Raw genomic sequence first — 20,157 nt, 5'->3', positions numbered from 1 at the left:
GACCCCTGAGGTAGCACAGGCTCCAGGCAGCAGGTTAGGGGGCTGACGAACAGCATCCTGCCCTGAAGATGATGTGGTGTGGGAGAGAGAGAAGAGAAAGATGTTGCAGCACACACTCAGTGCCTCCCAGGTTTTGCAGCTCCCAGCTGATTTCGCAGCTGGGAATGATGGGAGTTGTACTTCAAAACCTATGGAGTGAACCAAATTGGGGAAAACTGGTTGTCAGGGAACTGCCATCAGTGCCGGAGGGAGAGAGCAAAAGCCAGAGGGATTCCAGAGAGCATCCAGGGATTGGGAGAAGCAGGCCATCTTCTGGGGAAGAGAATCAGCGTAGCACCAGTGGAGAAGGGGGGCAGATGGGGGAAACGGCGAGGCGGTCCCATGACTCCTTGCCTGGGACCAGCGGGGAGGGTAGGGGTCCTCCGCTGCCCACGCCCTCCTTGCGCAGAAGGCTTTCGCGCAGAGAGAGTAGGAGAAGACTAGGCGTCGAAGAGCTTCTTTGCTGGAAGAAGTTTAAGAAACGCCCACTGACGGATTCTGCCAGCGATTGAGACAGCCACGGGTGAGTGGCTGTCCGGAGAGAAAAGGTTCACTTAGGCAACCCAGCCAGGTGTTTGCACCCAGCCGGGGAGATAAGCACCGGTTTACGCACGAGCAACCCCTAGAACCATTACACTGGTGAATGGGTCTCCCCCCCCCCCCCCCGCGTACGTTTTACTGAACTTAAGTGGAGAAATAATGATGATGGGGCAATTCAACCCTTCTCTTTTCCCCTGGTTGTTCTCCCCCCTTGAGATGTCCTCCTTTGAGCTGTATTTCTCCCACAGAGGTGAAAATATATATATAACAGGTTAAACAAGGGTCACACACTGCTGGCTCTTTTTGCAGCTCTTATGTGCAGGTACCCTCTTGGAGCAGCTTGCTGTGTCTTCCACACAAAGGAAGGGGGGCAGATTTGGGGTGCCCTTCATGACATGCCGAATCTGCCCCTGTTATGTACTGAGTTGAATAGGATCCAAACTGCAGCAGTCTGATTGGTCCTAGAACAATAGGATTCAGAATGCAGCAGTCTGATTGGTCCTAGAACAATGCAGCAGTATGATTGGTTAGCAGGAACCACCCAATCATGCTCCAGATATAAGTGAATCCACAACCTGATTGGCTTACAGTAGAATTCCAGAATTAGCCAATCATGTGCAGCCCATTGTGTAAATAATGTATATAAAGCAGATACTTTGAGGGGACTTTCATTCATTCCTCCTCACCACTATGAGCTGAATAAAGAGCATGAAATCACTTTGCGACTCTGAGTATATTTCACTCTGAGTATATTTCAGCCCCCCTCTGCTTTGTAAAGGCCTCCTTTGAGGTGCAACTCCTTGGCAACAGGAGGTGGGGGAGCGAGCTGGCTTCCTGAAAAAAGTCGGTCTTGTGTGTGTGTGTGTGTGTGTGTGATCTCAACACATCCACCCCACCCCCCTAAGTCCTTTCTTTTTCTGCTTAACAAGGCCAAGAGTGAATAGGGGAACTTTTCCAGGGTTTGAACATGAAAGACTGAGCAGGGGGAGGGGGCAAATGAGGAGGGAGGGGACCCTTTGCAAAAGCCTCAGCCTCTCTCTCTCTGGTTTCCTTAATCTAGTTGAAGTGGGGGGGGGGGGCTTGAGAAAAGGGAAGGGATCTGCAGGTGAAATGGATAGATACATGGTGCATTGGATATGCAACATTTTTTTGCAAATAAGATATTAAATATTTTGCAAATAAGACAGAGGTACCTTGAACCAAAAGTGGGAAGGGTTAAGAGTTTCAGGCTAGACAAAGTTCTCCCCCACCCCTCTGCTGGAAATCCAGCCCCTGGAAGGCTACCCTTCCCCATGGCCGGGGCCCTCCAACATGTGGGGGAGGAGGAAAGAGGAGGCCCTTTTTTTTTTCCTTTAACTTTTGCGCTCTTTTGATCTATCCGGCGCAGCCTGCACGCTTTTGCACGCGCGCGCAGCAGCTGATCAGCGCCCTCCTGCAGCCAAGCTGGATGCGGAGAGAAAGGAGTTGAATGCCATTTTCTCCTCCCGTGCTTTTCTTTTCTCTTTTTTAAAAGATAGATCTCATTTCTTCTTCTATTTATTTGGGGTTTGCAGCTTGTAAGCAGCAGCAGCGCGCAGCTGAGCTCTTTCCCCTCCTCGCTCTGTTTTGGCTGAAACCCCTGGATTTATTCCGGCTGTGCTTGGCACGGAGCCACCCATACTCTCTCTCTCTCTCTCTCTCTCTCTCTCTCCTTTGCCAAGCGGAGGACTTTTCCTCTCCCGCGGTTGCCTTGGCTGGGCGTCTCAATGAGGGCTCCTTAAGCCGGGGAGCCTTTTGCGCGTCGGGGAGGACGCACGGCTCGCTCCGGAGGTTTTCCACCCCTTCTGCCCGCCATCAGAAACACGGTTGCCTGGAGAGGTACTGGCCGGCTCTCCAGCTGCCCCGCGGCTCCTTATGGAGACGGCCGGGAGAAGGCGGCGGCGTTGGCCGGGCTGCCTCCGAGCTGCGCTGTGGCTTTGCTGCTTGCTCCCGGCGCCGGTCAGCTGCACCTGGAACCGCGCGGGGCTCCAGTACGCCAATCGGAGGTAAGGCGGGCGTGTGGTTACTCCGGGGGGGGGTGTTAATGTGGATTGTGCTTTTTAATGCCCAGAGCTCCTTGGGCTAGGCCCATCTAATTCATCCTTCTTTCCCAGCAAGACAGATGCCTCTGGGAAGCTGGCAAGCCCTGTTGCTTTATCTCTTTGCAGATAGACTGCTCCTACACAGGGGAGCTCCATTTTATTTATGGCATTCATAGGTTCAACTTTTCCTCCAAGGAGCTCAAAATGGTGTGCAGGAGGGCCAGCTTGGCCCTGTGACTGTGGGTGCCTGGGGCTGTGGGCATCATGCAATGTGCATGGCCCTGGCACCAAAATTTGTGGGTGCGTGGCCCTTTCGTGGGGAATTTCGTGGGTGCTCAGGGTCCCAAGGAGTTGGCACCTATTGTGGTATGCTTCCCCCTTTGCAGCTTTATGTAACCCTCCACAACAGCCCTGTGAGGTTGGTTAGGCTGAGAGGCAGTGACTGGCCAAAGTGGGTATTGGAACACTGGTCTCTCCCAGGTCCTCGTCTGATGCTCTACCCATTGTGCCACACAGTCATGTTATTTCCTCAGAAATGTTTCCAGAGTGGCTAATGAACAAGACATATAAGAAGCTGCCTCAATACCAAGGCGGGTCATTGGCCCTTGCAGATCAGTGATGGTCACACTGACAGGCAGCAGCTCTTCAGGGTTTCAGGCAGGGAATATTTTCCTTGCCACATCTGCAGACGGGAGCTGGCGAATGAATGTGGGACCTGCATGCAAAGCTGCTGCTTTGCCATTGAACTGCAACCCTCCCTCACTGATATTTATTGTCTTAGCTGTTGTTGCCACCCTGATGGATGAAGGGCAGCGAATAGAGGAAACAAAGAGTATAAGAAATAAAAATGAAATGAGAAACAACAGGGCACACTCAGAGAAAGGGCTGGGCAGGGAGAAGGAAAAAAGCAAGCTCAACTCCATCAGCAGAATAGGAGAATCTTAATCTCCGGGTTGTGGGTTCAAGCCCCACGTTGCACAAAGGATTCCTGCATTGCAAGGGGGTTGGACCTCATAGCCCCTTCCAACTCTGCAGTTCCATGATTCTGTGATATACCAACCAGCCGGGATGGAGAGAGTAATGGATGTGTTCACACTATGTGAATTTGCACCAGCTTTTGAAAACCACCTGGGCTGCTGGCCATGAATGGGTCTGGTGGCAGTGAATTCCATAAATTAATTGTGCTTTGTCAGCTCTGAGGTTAGGGCTAGATCTGAAGGCATGTTTTAATAACCATATAAAAGTTATCATAACTTTTATACTTGCAGTGAAGGAAATTAAGAAATGGTGAGATGGTAGGACCTCCCCACCCCCATTTGAATATAGTTTTAGAGCACTCCAAATCTATATTGGGCGTCTTGCAGGGTAATGACTAATCTAGCTACTGAATTTAGGTATAAATGGCAAAGGGTAGCTGTAGTTTTGGTTCCCACATTGGCTTAGGAAGTACAGTGGTACCTCGGGTTAAGTACTTAATTCGTTCCGGAGGTCCGTTCCTAACCTGAAACTGTTCTTAACCTGAAGCACCACTTTAGCTAGTGGGGCCTCCTGCTGCTGCCGTGCCACCAGAGCACGATTTCTGTTCTCATCCTGAAGCAAAGTTCTTAACCTGAAGCACTATTTCTGGGTTAGCGGAGTCTGTAACCTGAAGCGTATGTAACCTGAGGTACCACTGTACAAGCTATGTAGGCTTGCATCAAAACACAAACCGGATCATATTTCTCTGCCATCCTTATTTGTGACATGCATTTTGGGGTAGCAAGTCTTGGTGAAAGGACTCTCCAAAGGTTTTGCTAGCAACATTGGCTAGCAATAAATAAAGCAAAAGACACATTTACCAATGGACAGAGAACAACAAGGCGAGTTAAGGAAGGGTGGCCCATCTCCAAATGCAGGGGTCATTTGCTCTTTGTTTATTTATCTGTCACATTTCTGTCCCACCAAGGAGCTTGAGACAGCATACATGGTTCTCCCCCTCCTCGTTTATTCCCCACGACAACCCTGTGAGGTAGGTTAGGCTGGGAGACAGTGACTGGCCCTAGGTCACTCAGTGAATTTCTGTGGCTGAGCGGGGGATTGAACCCTGGTCTCCCGGGTCTTAGTCCAACACTCTAACCACTATACTACACTGGCATTCCTAGCCTGGGCAGGCTCTAACACTGAAATTGGCGACCTCAGGCCCAGGGACCAAATGTGGCCCTCTGTTCCCCTTTATCTGGCCTCTGGGAATCTCCCTAGCCTTGCCTCTCACCTTCCTCCAGTGTTTTTGCCTGGCTGGGCTGTGTCTTTGAAGCCTGATGATGATTCATGCTTGCTTGCTTGGATGGATGGATGGAGGACAGAGAGTCTGTAGCACTAGAAACCAGCCTGGTGTACAAAGGGAGACATTTATACCTGTTGCTCTGCCCACTCTCAATTCCCAGCATGCAGCCCCCAGGCTGAAAAAGGCTCTGGGCTCCTGCTACAAAGTCTGCTGCACCGGGTTGAGAGGGGGAAAAGAATGTGGAGGCAGGAAAGGAAGCATTTCCTACTCTTTGAATGACCACAGCTAATTATAGGCATTGCCCTGATAATGTTGGGGGTGGAGCATCCTGGCTCACTCTGGGCCATCACTTGCCTGTGATGGCAATGCAGGAGTCGGGCTACGGAATTTTCTGAACCGCCAAGCTGATTGCAGCCATGTATGCTGATTTCTGCTTGCTGTGTTTCAAGGGGGTTCTGCTCTGGCCTTCAGTAAACACTGCAGTCAAATGGAGGGGGAGAGTGGAAACCCTACTAGGTAAAGGTAAAGGACCCTGTGATCTAAACTACTGAGCCTCTTGGGCTTACCAATCAGAAGGTTGACGGTTCAAATCCCCATGACGGGGTGAGCTCCCGTTGTTCGGTCCCAGCTCCTACCAACCTAGCCGTTAGAAAGCACACCAGTGCAAGTAGATAAATAGGTACCGCTGCGGTGGGAAAGTAAACAGTATTTCCGTGCGCTCTGGCTTCTGTCACGGAGTCCCCTTGCGCCACAAGCAGTTTAGTCATGCTGGCCACATGACCTAGAAAGCTGTCTGTGGACAAACGTCGGCTCCCTCGGCCTGAAAGCGAGATGAGTGCCGCACCCCATAGTCGCCTTTGACAGAGCCAGATAAGTGGGTTGTGTGAATCCTTGCTAAGTTATACTCTGACATGATCTGAGTCAGTCCATTGGTCTGTTTAGCTCAGCATTGTCGACACTGGCTAGATTTCAGAGAGTATTCTCTCCTAGCGTTATGTGGAGATGTTGGGGATTGAACCTGGGACCTTCTGCAAAGCAAATCCTCTGCCACTGAGCTACAGCCATTCCCCTGAATGCCTTGCTGGTTTTCCTGATAAGTTAGATTTTGTACTGAGCATTAACTTTTTAAAAGGTGTGACTTGTTTGGTGGCATTTTTTTCCTCTGTAAATGAATGGTGACATAGAAATATTTCAATTAAATAAAATGGCACAGGCTGCATCATGCATGCACTTTTGGGTCATATCCATGCTATACATTTAAGGGACTTTAATAGTCATCTCTCCCCCCTGCCCCGAATCCTAGGAACAAAAGTTGTCTGCTCTGGTGGCTACTAGCCAGTGTTTGAAATTAGCCAGGTGCCAGGCGCATTTTGCACCTGGCTACTGGCCACTTGCGACCAAGTGAAGATGCCCAGGCTCCAGGATGGCACCTGACACCTCCACCACCTGCAGCTGCATGTCAGGGAATCCTTGGATCTTAACTGTTTCCACATACACGTTCGCAACCCACAGCACTTGCAACCTGCGTCTGTGTGTCTGTGCACGTGCGGTTTGCGATTTGGTGCTTCTGCGCATGTGCGAAGCCCAATTTAACGCTTCTGCGCATGCTCAGCCACCGAAACCCAGAAGTAACCTGTTCCGATACTTCCAGGTTTCGGCGGTCTGCAACCCCCCAAAAAAACCGCAACCTGAAGCGGCTGTAACCCGAGGTATGACTCTACTAGCAACACATCTTGTAGAATTCTACCCATGATATTTTATCTGCACAATCACAATGCATTTCAGGAGCCAAAAAGTCCTGTTTTGGATTCACAGCTGTCCATGGAGGCGCAGGTCAGTTTTGTGTCCAGGCCAGCCGTCTACCAGCTCCACCTGGTACACTCGCTGATACCCAACCTGCCCACATACTTGTCTCACCAGCGTGGTGCATGATCTGGTTATCTGCCACTTAAACTACTGCAATGCTCTACATAGGGCTACCTTTGAAGGTGACCCAGAAACTGCAACTAATCCAGAATGCGGCAGCTAGACTGGAGACCGGCAGTGGCCGCTGGGCCCATGTAACACTGATCCTAAAGGATATTCATTGGCTCTCAGTACGTTTCCGAGCACAATTCAAAGTGCTGGTGCTGACTTTTAAAGTCCTAAATGGCCGCAGTCCAGTATACCTAAACGAGTGTCTCTACCCCCATCATTCAGCCCGGATACCGAGGTCCAGCTCCAAGGGCCTTTTGGCGGTTCCCTCACCGCAAGAAGCAAAGTTACAGAGAACCAGGCAGAGGGCCTTCTCGGTAGTAGTGCCCTCCCCGTGGAACACCCTTCAGATGTCAAGGAGATAAACAACTACAGTGGATGCTCTGGTTCACGTTCGCAACCTGCAGCGTTCGCAACCCGCATCTGCGCATGCGCGGGTTGTGACTCGGTGCTTCTGCACATGCCCAATGCACGATTTAGCACTTTTGCGCATGCGCGACTGCCAAAACCCAGAAGTAACCTATTCCGGTACTTCTGGGTTTCGGCAATCCATAACCCGAAAAAACGCAACCTGAAGTGGCTGTAACCCGAGGTATGACTGTATACAACTTTTAGACGGTATCTGAAGGCAGCCCTGTATTGGGAAGTCTTTAATGTTTAATGCTTTATTATGTTTTATATATTTTGTAAGCCACCCAGAGCGGCTGGGGAAACCCAGCCAGATGGGCGGGGTATAAATAATAAAATTGTTGTTGTTGTTGAAAAATATGACATGTATCCGTCTGGGCCAAAAATGGCAACTAGGCATTCTGTTTTGGCGACTGCAATCCTGCCTTAAGGAGCCATTTGGTGCCTAGCTTACGTATCTGAATTTCTAGCACTCCTGCCAGCCACAATGGCTGTGCTGTGCCTCCACAGACGGAGGCAGCAATGCTTCTGAGTACCAGTTGCTGGAAACCGCAGGAGGGAGTGGACTCTTGTGCTTGAATCCTGCTTGCAGGTTTCCCACAGGTGTCTGTTTGGCCACTGTGAGAACAGGATGCTGGACTAGATGGGCCATTGGCCTGATCCAGCAGGGTGTTTACGTTCTTTCTTGGGGAGGGGCAGCCCTGCCTTAAGGGAGAGCATCCCTTTCAGCCAGCAGCAATGCTGGCCAGATGACGTTTCTCCCCAGACCAGGCAGCCTGCCTCCCAGGCGTCATGGGAACCGTGTCTAGGGAGGTCTTGCAGCTGGAGAGCGGAATCAAGACAGCCGCAGAGCGCTTCTTGCGGTGGGCCCAGGTTTTTTTTTGGGGGGGGAGGGAACAGAAGATCAGGGAGATCTACTCATTAACTCCACTTGGCCACTGGCGCCCGTCCCTCTTGGCGGGCTGGGATCTTGGCCACAGGGGCGGCCCTGATGCTGAGTGTTCACATTCCACGAGTGCGAGGGACAACCCCTTCCAGCTGCTTTGGGGCGAGCGGTTGTTGGCCAGCTACCCACCCACCCGCAAGCCTGCAGCATCAGGACCAGAAGAGGCCTGATTGACAGGGGGAAGGCAAGGCATAAAGAGGCTTTTGTGATGGGCTCCGGGGGCGGGCAGTGGCGAGGGTGTCGCATGGCCTCGCTCCAGGAGGTAGGTGGTGGCCGTGGGGCTGGCGTGATGCTGAGGAGGAATGTGACAAGAATGTTAGAAGTAGGGGAGTTGTCGTCGTCCGTCCCCCTTCATCAACCCCGGACTGGAACCAGTCCCTGGGCAAGTGTGTGCTCAAGAGATGGGGCTCTGTCGGCCTTTAACAGTAAGCACCTTGACCCCTGTGAGACTCTCCCCCACCCCCCAAAAAAATGTATCAGAGCAACTTAGTAAGTTTCCCGTCCTCATTGAGCCCTTGGAGAGCAGACTGAGAAGGCACACAGGGGTCAGAGCATGGCAACCTCACTCCATTAGTTCTGCTGTGGCAGGCCTGCTCCATCAGGTCTCGTCTCCTCTCCTTTCTTTTTTTTAAAAATATATTTTTTATTAGTATTTTCCACACAACATAATAATAAAATAATAATAACAACAACAATTTATTATTTGTACCCCACCCATCTGGCTGGGTTTCCCCAGCCGCTCTGGGCGGCTTCCACAAAGACCAAAAATACACTAAGATGTCACACATTAAAAACTTCCCTGAACAGGGCTGCCTTCAGATGTCTTCTGAATGTTAGGTAGTTGTTTATCTCTTTGACATCTGATGGGAGGGCGTTCCACAGGGCGGGGGCCACTACCGAGAAGGCCTTCTGCCTGGTTGCCTGTAGCTTTGCTACATGAAAAATATCGAAAAATAACAATACACAAAATACAAAAACCGACATTCAAAAAACAAACAAAAATCCATATCTTACAAGTTAATAATATAAACACAGAAAAACAAACATTGACTTCCACCAATCCCACAGTGCCTCCCTTACCTCTCATTGTGTCTTCTTTCCTTGTCATATCTATCCTAGCATCCAGATATAAATCCCTCTTTCTTATCCTTTCACTTCATAAGGTTATTCCTTACTTACTTGGCAAGGGAGACACCTTGATCATGAAGGTCTCCTCTCCTTTCAGCTGTCATAGAATCCTAGAGTTGGAAGGGACCTGTCTTTTGCCATGCTTTCCCTATATGCATGCATTTCAGTGATGTAGACAGGCCATTTCCTTTTGGGAATGAATGGAGCCCTGTCTGTAGGTGGTCTCTTCTGGTTGAAGGACTGTGCGGAGCAGTGGTTGCTGGGCAGCCGAATCCTTGCCTCTCATGCTGTGTGGAATGACAGAAGTTGCTTGAGGTTCCTTTGATCTTGCTCCATCCGTGAGGCTGCAACACAATGAAGCTTCTGCTTGAGCCTCTGGGGTTGTGTAAAAGGTGGAGGAATGCATGATTTGGGGCTGAACTGGTGTGTAGGGGAAGAGACAGACCCCAGCCCTTATAAATTTGGCTTATGGTGAGTCAGCAAAGTGTCAAGCCAACATTTTCAACAAACCTGTGGGTTGTTGTTGTTTTAAGTGGTGAATTTCAGGAAGCTCAACAACTCTGAGGGAAAGCTTTTCCAGAGGGATTGAAGCGAAAGCAATAGAGGGTTGCCGCGTCCAATGTTAGCCCTACTCAGGGTAGACCCACTGAAATGGCAGTATATGGCTACTGCTATGGCATCGGGCTACAACTTCATCATCACCGTTGACCACGTTGACTAGGGAAAGGTCAGGGGGAAACAAAATACCTTATCTTCCGGGAATTTGTCTAACCCACTTTTTGAAACCGTTCAAGTTGGTGGCTGTCACTTTCTCCTGTGGGAGAGAGTTCCACAGATTAACAATGCATGGTGTGACTAAGTCCTTTCTTTTATCTGTTCTGTCCTTCCCAATATTCAGCTTTGTTGGACTTCCACGAATTCTTGTTTTTATGCAAAAAGGAGAATTTTTTTCTTAATCCGCTTTCTCCGTAATTTTATACATTTCTATCGTGTCACCTCCTTCTTGCCTTTTCTATAAGCCTAAAAAGTTCAAGTTCAGGAATGGGGCACAGAGGGGGCTTTAACTCCTTCCACCCACTGTGTTCTCACCAAAAATCTCCCCCCCCCAGCTGCTATTGGTCCCAGGAGGGGCAATTTTTCTCAAGGCTGTGGTGTGGGAAGCAAATATTAACTGGGCTCCAAAGTCCTAATTTTGTCAGTAGTGTTTCTATTTTACAATCCCTTTAAAAACCATACAGATGATGCATTTGATGTGATTTGCCATTTGACCCTCAGCCCCTTTTGGGTAGTGTGCTCCCGTGTGAAACTGCCTTCTGCCAGCTCCCACCAATTTACTGCAAGAGGAACACTGGTGAAGTGGTCCAGGCTAATGGGGGGGGGGGAGTCAAAGACCCCTTACTATTTCTGCAGCTGCAGCATCCCAGCAGAGATCTTGCCTCCAGCATCTTAGAACCACCCAATCTGCACAAAAGGGGAGTTTTCTAGCCACTAAGAAGCCATCTCCTCCCCCTTTGTGCTGATAGGAGCCAATCAGAGCGCAAGGAGGTGAGCCAGCCAATGAGGGTGGGCTCCTATGGTCCTTCTGGAGGAGAGGCGTGGGAAGAACACCAAGGAGGTATTTAGGAACCCTGAAAAACAAACCAGGGGCTTCTGTCTCAAGAGAATGGCATGTGAATTTTGCTGCGTACAATGGAACTTTGCAGAAAGCACCGCCCGGGTCACTCTTAAAGGTGACGTTGGAGCGCTCCAAATCATTTGCCCATCTGCGTGCGCAGGGAATAGTCGATCTAGCTGAAAGGCAACGCATCGAGATCTGCATTGACTGTTGCAATGTTGTTGTTATTATCGAATAATTGTAAAATGGTTGTACAGTGGTACCTCGGGTTAAGAACTTAATTTGTTCTGGAGGTCCTTTCTTAACCTGAAACTGTTCTTAACCTGAAGCAGCACTTTAGCTAATGGGGCCTCCTGCTGCCGCTGCGCCACTGCTGCATGATTTCTGTTCTCATCCTAAAGCAAAGTTCTTAACCCGAGGTACTATTTCTGGGTCTGTAACCTGAGTCTGTAACCTGAAGCGTCTGTAACCCGGGGTACCACTGTATAATCAAAGAAGGGGGAGTGACTGTGTCTCCCATGACGGGACCCTGCAGTTGTGAATTTGCTGCTACAGTAATGATAAGGAAGCAGGTCTCTAGCCCACAAGCAATGGCAAAATCTGTGGTCCTCCATATATTGTTAGACTCCCAACACCCTCCAGTCCAACATCCTGGGATGATGAGAGTTGGAGTCCAATAACATCAGCTGAGCATGCCACAGGGTCCCCGTGCCTTATTTACACACTTGCCCTACAGGCCTGAAATGTCTGTTGCCTCCATCAGAGACATGGCAGTGCAATCCTTGCAAACTTACTCGTGTGCAAATTGCACTTTGTCACCGTGTGGCTTATTCCCAGGTAAGTGTCTCTATGCGGGCAGCAACCATTTTGCGTGAGGGTTCTGTTCCCGGCTCTCGAGTGTGTTGACGGAGAGCATCTAAGTGTCCCTGCCCCGTTCCGCTTCTGATCTGCCTTCATGCATCAATTGGACGTGCTTAAAATAGAATGGCAGGACGTGAGTGGTGCTGTGGGTTAAACCACAGAGCCTAGGACTGGCCTATCAGAAGGTCGGGGGTTCGAATCCCTGCGACTGGGTGAGCTCCCGTTGCTCAGTCCCAGCTCCTGCCAACCTAGCAGTTCGAAAGCATGTCAAAGTGCAAGTAGATAAATAGGTACCGCTCCAGCGGGAAGGTAAACGGCGTTTCTGTGCACTGCTCTGGTTCGCCAGAAGCGGCTTAGTCATGCTGGCCACATGACCCGGAAGCTGTACACCGACTCCCTCGGCCAATAAAGCGAGATGAGCACCGCAACCCCAGAGTCGGCCATGACTGGACCTAGTGGTCAGGAGTCCCTTTATCTTTACTAAAACAGAATGGCACCCTTATTTTCCAGAAACCACGGTGGTGGTGCTGAATCCCGAAGAATGCAGCAGGTCTATCAGCTCATACTTGTGAGATTTTTAAAAAGGCATCCCTCCCCCTGGAAGGGCAAACTGGGATTTGCTGGGACATGTACCACCGAACTGGGGCAGCTTAGGGAGGGGAAGGCTACTAGCCAAGATCTGCTGGCACAATTGGAGGCAGTGATGTTTCTGAAGGCCAGTTGCTGGAAACCACAATGCTCTTGTATGCAGGTCCTGGTTACAGGCTCTCTGCTGGAGCATCTGGTTGGTCCCTGTGAGAGCAGGATGCTGGACTAGATGGGCCGTTGGCCTAATCCAGCAGGCTCTTCTTGTGTTCTTAAGCCTTTGATAAATCGGAACCCCTTGGAGTGATGCCTCAACACATCGCTGACATCAGGCCCTTGCTGTTCTGAGCCTTCTCGGCCGCCCCCAGCTCCTGACCTGCTGAAAGGTCTCCATTTAGATTAGATCAGGGCTTGAAAGGTGACCTCCAGATTCCATGTGTTTTGGCAACCTCCGGATCTCGCATTACCTGACCCTTTTGCCGGCTCTCCTGGAAAACCTTGCCGCTGCCTGGAATTCAGAGACTTAACGTGTCTCATATATGCACGCCAGACAGATGGAGAGAGTAGCAATGCTAGGTCCTGTGAACCCCCCACAAGGCGAGTATTTCCTTTCTCCATCCTGCCAGTCAGGGATTTATGACTCTGGCACGGAAAATTACAGACCTCTCAAGAGCAAGACTTGGCACCAGGTTTCTGGGGCTGGAGGGAATTCCCCTTCCTGTTTGCTCTCTGGAATGCTTAATCGCCTCTCCAGGGCCCTTTTCCAGCCTTTTCAAGTTCTCGCTCTCTCCTCCCCTATATTATGGGCGCACAGACACACACACGCACACACACACACACACACACACACACACCCTCTTCCTTGCTCAGACTATGGAGAGGCAGTTCAGTTCAGTGCCAGCGGGGTGTTCATCTGGCAACTCGCAGTGTTTTGGTTTCTTGGACCGAGTAAGGTGTCAATCACGAACTAGGGAAAGTCTGGGCTGGGAGTATTCCTGGGGTCACGAAGGTTTCGTACACTGGTTTTAACTGTATGTTGTTGCTTCGGTGTTGTAGCCATTAGGGGCTTGGTGGGAGGGTGCTGGTCTCCTCACCATAGGTGCCAACTCCTAGGGGACAAGCTCCCTTCGCCCCCCCCAATTGAGGGGGCCCAGCATTGCCATTCAAATAGTGTGAGTGCACCCCCGTCATGTGATCCGTTATACAGGGCAGGACTTACCTGCCCCCTTCCCAATATTTTATTCAGGTTGGCACCCCTGCCCCTCATTGAGATTCCAGCTCTTGCCTTGAATTTTCTTTCGTTAGGGTGGGGGAACCAAAAGAGTAGGGGGAAGATGAAATGATTGACTTGTAAGGGACCTTTGAGGTCATCTGAACAGCCAAAAACATAAGAGCCTAGGGCAGGGGTCAGCAAGGTTCACTGGCCATGGGCCAGATCACTCCCGTGGAGATCATCCGTGGGCCGGACTAGTGCAGCGCGATACCAGAAATTGCATCTGCGCATGTCCGCGGTGCCAGAAATTGCTTCTGCGCATGCCCAGATGCCGAAAATAGTTCCTGCGCAGAAGCAATTTTTTGCATCTGGGCATGCGCAGAAGTGATTTCTGGTATCTGCACGTGCATAGATGTGGTTCTGGCACTGCTTGGTGAGTCCCTGTGCCGCACTGTGCCTGTTTAGCGGGTGGCTCAGTTTGGGGGTGGCTCGTGGGCCAGTAAAATGGTCTTTGTGGACTGGATCCAGTCCATGGGCCGCACGTTGCCAACCCCTGGCCTAGCGGCTGGGTCAGGTCAACCCCCCGTGTAGCCCGGAATCCTGGACTCAGGGGTAGACGCAGCGCTGCTTGTTCGCGCAAGTGTTTTGCACCTTCCACCCCAAGGCATCCTCGTCAGAAGGCAAGGATGGTAATGGTGAGGAACGATCAATGATGCTCCTGTAGATAATCTCATAGAATCATCGAGTTGTCCCAAAGAAACCAGAGTTCTTTCTGTTGGGGATAATTCAGACTGAAATTCCCAGGTTTCAAAAAAGGTTGTTTATGTATGCCACTGCTGCGGCCTGTGTTTTGTTAGCCCCCAAATGGAAAACGAGTGAAGTCCCAACTACAGAAGATTGGCAACTTAAGTTGACAGAATATGCGCAGCTTGCAGACTTAACATATAGAGTAAGAGAACAAGAAGAACATACGTTTAGAGAAGGCTGGAAAATGTTCATTGAATATATGGGAAATAACTGTGTACAGCAGAAAACGCTGGCAGCATTAAGATAAGTTCAATAGTGTAAATAAGTTATGATGGATGCAATAATGGAATACTGAATGGTATAGTTTCTGTAAAATATGCAGGGATTTATGATATGTTAAATAACCGTGGAAGAGAAGAAGGGAAGTCATTGATATCTTAAGGATGTAAAAGTGAGTACTTTAAATTGTAAAACAGATGTATATATATATTTATCTATCGATCAATTGATAGATCAATCGATTGATCAATAGATATATATATATGAGAGGGGGGGGGGAATTGTAAAGCTACAAGGGACCCCAAGTCCAACCCCCTGCAATACAAGAATCTCAGCTACGGCATCCATGATAGATGGCGATGGAGCTGGGATAGAAGGACTAAAGAGATCCCTGGGGTACCTCGGACCTATGTTGTTTAGGGCTTTGTCAATTAATACAAGGACCTTGAACCTGGCTTGGCTGTAAGTGGGTTCTAATGGTGGTGCGGCATGTTGTCACTCAGATGCCCCTACCAGCAGTCTGGCCACCACATTCTGCTGCAGCTGGAGCTTCCAGAAGCTTCTAGACCAGGCACATAACACGAGGGCAAAGGCATATTCTGCCTCCGCTGCTGTTCTTCGGCAACTGGTGATCCATCCTGTGTCTCTTGCCTCTTTTCAGGAATTGGTGTTCTTACACTGTCACCCGGACGGTTTCCTGTCATATCCAGAATGGCACCTACCTCCAGAGAGTGTTCCAGAGCTGCTGGTGGCCCACGACTTGCACGGGGGGCAGGTGAGGAAGCCGAAAGCATTGGACCAGCCTCCCACGTCCTTTCCAGCCTGTTTGCCTTCCCATACACCCTGAGACATGGAAACCAAGCTCTGCCTGCCTCCATTTCCAAACGAGTGGGTCACGTTTGACGGGTCGGTAGGGCTTGACACCTGCCAGTCACCCAGTGTCATATCTACAGCTGGTGGGTGGGGCTTGGCCAAAATGGCCCCACAGGTCAAACTACGAGGTGCGGTGGGTCCGTTGAGGCCCACTGGCTGGTGGTTTCCTTGCTTTAAGGCCTCTGTTGCCAATGCCATTTATTTATTTATCCTTACATTTACTCTTTTTATTTCGTAAAATGTGCATACAGTGGTACCTTGGTTCTCAAACTTAATCCATTCCAGAAGTCTGTTCCAAAACCAAAGCATTCCAAAACCAAGACGCACTTTCCCACAGGAAGTAATGCAAAACGGATTAATCCGTTCCAGACTTTTAAAAACAACAGCAATTTAAGATGATTTTTACTGTCTAACAAGACCATTGATCCATAAAATGAAAGCAGTAATCAATTTACTGTACTATAAAATAAATAAGACAGTATTGTTGATGATAAAAATTAAAATTAACATTTTTTTCTTACCTGCACTGATGATAGTCATTATTTGGATGGGGGACTTTTATCCATTTCCGCAGTCACACAATCAGTCAGAATCAGTAGCTGAACTGGGTTCCACACAGTCACAAAAACAAATTAACCCAAAAAGCCTCAGAAACAAAAGTGCAAAATAAATAGCAAAAACAAAAGTGCCAAACTTAATCAGTTCTGGAAGTCTGTTTGACTTCCAAAATGCTTGAAAACCAAGGCGCAGCTTCTGATTGGTACAGGAGACCCAGAAACAATAGCTGACAGCCACATCGGACGTTCGGCTTCTGAAAAATGTTTGCAAACCGGAACACTTACTTTGGGGTTTTCGGTGTTTGGGAACCAAGGTGTTTGAGGACCAAGGCGTTTGAGAACCAAGGCGTTTGAGAACCAAGGTACCACTGTACAGCTTGATTGTAAAAGCAAACCTCTAAGCAGTTTACAAAAAGAATAAAACAATAAAACTGAATACCTCCTTTCCCCCCAAGGGTCTCAAGGTGGCCTAGAAAATCTTACCTCCCTGCATTTTCTCCCCATATCAACCCTGCCGGCTCGGTTAGGCTGATGGACAGTGACTGGCTCAAGGCTTACCTACTGAGTGTATCATGGCTGCGAGGGGATTTGAACCCTGGTCTCCTTGGCCCTTGGCCCTCCAACCACCCACTCCGCTCTTCCCTCCACAGCCCCACACTTTATTTTAGGAGTTGGGCCCCAACAGAAGCCCCAGGCTCTCCGTGCTTGTAGCTCCTGTTGCCTGAAGAAGCCATTTTGTTTTTTGTCTCTCCTCAGCTATAGAACGATCGTCAGGCCAACGTACAAGCAGGCCTACAAGACGGTCACAGCTCTGGAGTGGAAATGCTGTCCGGGACACACGGGTTCCAATTGCGAGGCAGGTACGAGGCAGCCGGCTGGGGTGGGCGCAGAGATAAGGCCCGGTTCATAGAGTTGTGGAGCTGAAAGGGACCTCAAGAATCATGCAACTTATTGCAATGCAAGTATCACATCTATGGTTGTTGGCATTGATATGACCGTTATGTGATTCTTGCTGCTTTGTACAGGTAAGTAAGCAAATAAACAGGTCCTCCAAGGGTCTTACGGTTCATAGAACCATAGAGTTGTGGAGCTGAAAGGGACCTCGAGGGTCATGCAACTTATTGCAATGCAAGTATCACATCTATGGTTGTTGGCATTGATATGACCATTGTGTGATTCTTGCTGCTTTGTACAGGTACGTAAGCAAATAAACAGGTCCTCCAAGGGCCTTACGGTCTGAAACAGTGGGGAAGGGGAAAGTGAAGGATGTGTGGGGCAAAGTTATGCACCGCTGTCTAGTGCAGCCCCGTGAGATGTAACTTATTTGTCTTATTTATTTCGCAAAATTTATGTGCCACATGATTGAAATGTAGCCTTATGAGGCTTTGCTCTCAGGTGGGAAAAAGTATTGCACCCGGGAGAGGGAGAGGGAGTCAACAGACACTCAAGGAATAGTTTCGGAGAAAAAGCTTTATTTCTACCATCCATGAACTGGCAGAAGGAGCAAGTGTGATAGATTCACAAAACAAGCACGAGTTCACAGTCATTTGCACAGAGCATATATCCCCCTTCCAGTTCCCTCCCCTTTCTCCTCCTCTTCAGGAGGCCTGCCCCATGTGTTTCCTGAGCATGAACAGAAAGCTCCTGTCTTGGGACTCTTTTGGACTTCCCAGGAAAGGGGGTGAGAAGCCAAGGGGGTCGAGGAGCCTTGCGGTTTAGCATGTCCAAGATGTTGCAGCTGAATGAGATAAAAGTCAGTTCTCAGGCTTGCTTTGAACAGAGCCTATTTGTTAGCTTTTTGAAGCCTTCTCATACTGATAAAAGTAACTGTTAGCCTGTGCCACAGCATATTGTGAGAAAACAGAGGGAAACTTTGGCTGTGGATTTTTAGAAGACAAGAAATGAATTTTGGACAGTTTTGAGGCCTGTTTGGCGGCGGGGCCTAGGTGACTTCGGGCCTAGGTGGGGTCACCTGTCCTCACCTCCTTCAGTAAAGGGAATTGTGATTGTGGTTTGCAAGGAGTCGTCCCAAGGAGCTTGCAAGAAAGGTCCCACTTGCCCTCTGCCTTGCTTGGATTTAGCTTGCGCATTTTCAGCCTTGAAAGCGCGCAAGTTAAATGCACATAAGATGTGACTGTGCTGTTCGGCAACATATAGAAACCCACAACATTTCAATACTATGAATATGGTAAGATTGCATTAACAATGTCAAACTTCCTGGCAATAGCCAAAATACTAAGGTTGCTGGTCAGGTTTGCCTCGGTTCTAGAGACAGACACCCCTCCCCTGATGTTGTTCATGGTCCTCCTGCAGCAATTTGCAAACCTTCCAGAAGGCTGAGTAGCAGTGTCCCAGGAACTGTGGTTTGCTGAGGGTGCTGTGAGATGCTACCACAGAGCAGGTGGGACACGGGTGGCGCTAAACCACTGAGCCTCTTGGGCTTGCTGATCAGAAGGTTGGCAGTTCAAATCCTCGCGATGGGGTGAGCTCCCGTTGCTCTGTCCCAGCTCCTGCCAACCTAGCAGTTCGAAAGCACACCAGTGCAAGTAGATAAATAGGTACTGCTGTGGCAGGAAGGTAAACGGCATTTCCGTGCACTCTGGCCTCCGTCACTGTGTTCCGTTGCGCCAGAAGCGGTTTAGTCCTGCTGGCCACATGACCCAGAAAGCTGTCTGTGGACAAACACCGGCTCCCTCGGCCTGAAAGCGAGATGAGCACTGCAACCTCATAGTTGCCTTTGACTGGACTTTACCATCCAGGGGTCATTTACCTTTTACCACAGAGCAGTACGATTTAGAATCCTCTCAGAGTGTTTGCTTATCGAAGGCATTTATAAATCGCTTAATTATTTTTAAATTAATGTTTCTGTGATGTGACAGGAGCTGGGTGAGGTGGTTCTAGTTGACGACTCGTGTTGATCTTGTGTCCGGGCTCCAAATCCCAAATGGCAGGGGGAAGTTCAATGTCCGCTTGGTTTGGGTTGAAGGAAGCAATGACTCAGGATGACCCAGAACGGAGCTGACCGATTCATCCTGTCTCTTTCCCTCCCCTTGTCTTTGAAGCAAGGAAGGATGTGAGCAAGGACCCAAGACTCCCAGATGCTGAGATGCTCTGGAGCAGGGGCCAGCAAACTTTTTCAGCACTATCCCTCAGACCTTGTGAGGGGCCAGTATATATATATTTTTTTGGGGGGGGGGGATGAACGAATTCCTATTCCCCACAAATAACCCAGAGATGCATTTTAAATAAAAGCACACATTCTACTCATGTAAAAACATGCAGATTCCCGGACCTTCCACAAGCCAGATTTAGAAGGTGATTGGGCCGTATCCTGCCCAGGGCCTTAGTTTGCCTATGCATGCTCTGGAGGGCTGCACATGGGCAAAGAAGAAATGGAACATCCCCAAGTGAAAAGCCGGGAGAGTGTGCTGGGAAAGCTGGGAAGCGAAACTTTAGTAGTCTATTTATAAAAACACAGGGAGACAGTAGAGTTGAAAAAGACCACAAGGGTCATTTAGTCCAACCCCCTGCAATGCAGGAATCTTTTGCCCAACGTGGGACTCGAACCCACAATGCTGAGACTGAGAGTCTCATGCTCTACTGGTTGAGTTGAGCTTGCTTTTCTCCTCCTCCCCGCCCAGCCCTTTCTCTTTGCATGCCCTGTCTTTTGTCTCATGCTCTACCAACTGAGATACCCTAGCTATCTAGATGGGATATATAAGACGACAAGATAGGTAAAGGTAAAGGGACCCTGACCATTAGGTCCAGTCGTGGCTGACTCTGGGGCTGCGGCGCTCATCTTGCTTTATTGGCTGAGGGAGCCAGCGTACAGCTTCCGGGTCATGTGGCCAGCATGACTAAGCCACTTCTAGCGAACCAGAGCAGCACACGGAAACACCGTTTACCTTCTTGCCGGAGTGGTACCTATTTATCTACTTGCACTTCGTGTTTGTGAACTGCTAGGTGGGCAGGAGCAGGGACCGAGCAAAGGGAGCTCACCCCGTCGCGGGGATTCGAACCGCCGACCTTCTGATCGGCAAGCCCTAGGCTCTGTGGTTTAACCCACAGC

The 20,157-nt window shown here is 49.6% G+C and overlaps 1 protein-coding gene across 6 annotated transcripts in view; it reads left to right on the top strand.

Moving 5' to 3' along the window:
* The first annotated feature begins 1,771 nt into the window (after positions 1–1,771).
* Positions 1,772–20,157, top strand: part of EMID1 (EMI domain containing 1) — a 66,590-nt gene continuing 48,204 nt past the window's right edge. The window contains exons 1-3 of one of the 6 annotated variants that reach the window (XM_083417814.1): positions 1,772–2,603; positions 15,320–15,433; positions 16,845–16,948. In XM_083417814.1, the coding sequence (XP_083273940.1) occupies positions 2,473–2,603; positions 15,320–15,433; positions 16,845–16,948 (349 nt within the window). In that variant the 5' untranslated portion in view covers positions 1,772–2,472. The remainder of the gene's footprint in view (positions 2,604–15,319; positions 15,434–16,844; positions 16,949–20,157) is intronic. The other 5 variants (XR_014505979.1, XM_083417813.1, XM_083417816.1 and 2 more) reach the window with 5 other exon arrangements.

The sequence above is a fragment of the Podarcis tiliguerta genome (genome assembly GCF_965153285.1).
Source record: "Podarcis tiliguerta genome assembly, chromosome: 16".
NCBI classification, from domain to species: domain Eukaryota; kingdom Metazoa; phylum Chordata; class Lepidosauria; order Squamata; family Lacertidae; genus Podarcis; species Podarcis tiliguerta.
Note: the sequence above shows the minus strand (reverse complement) of the source record. Positions and strands in the feature narration are given on the sequence as shown.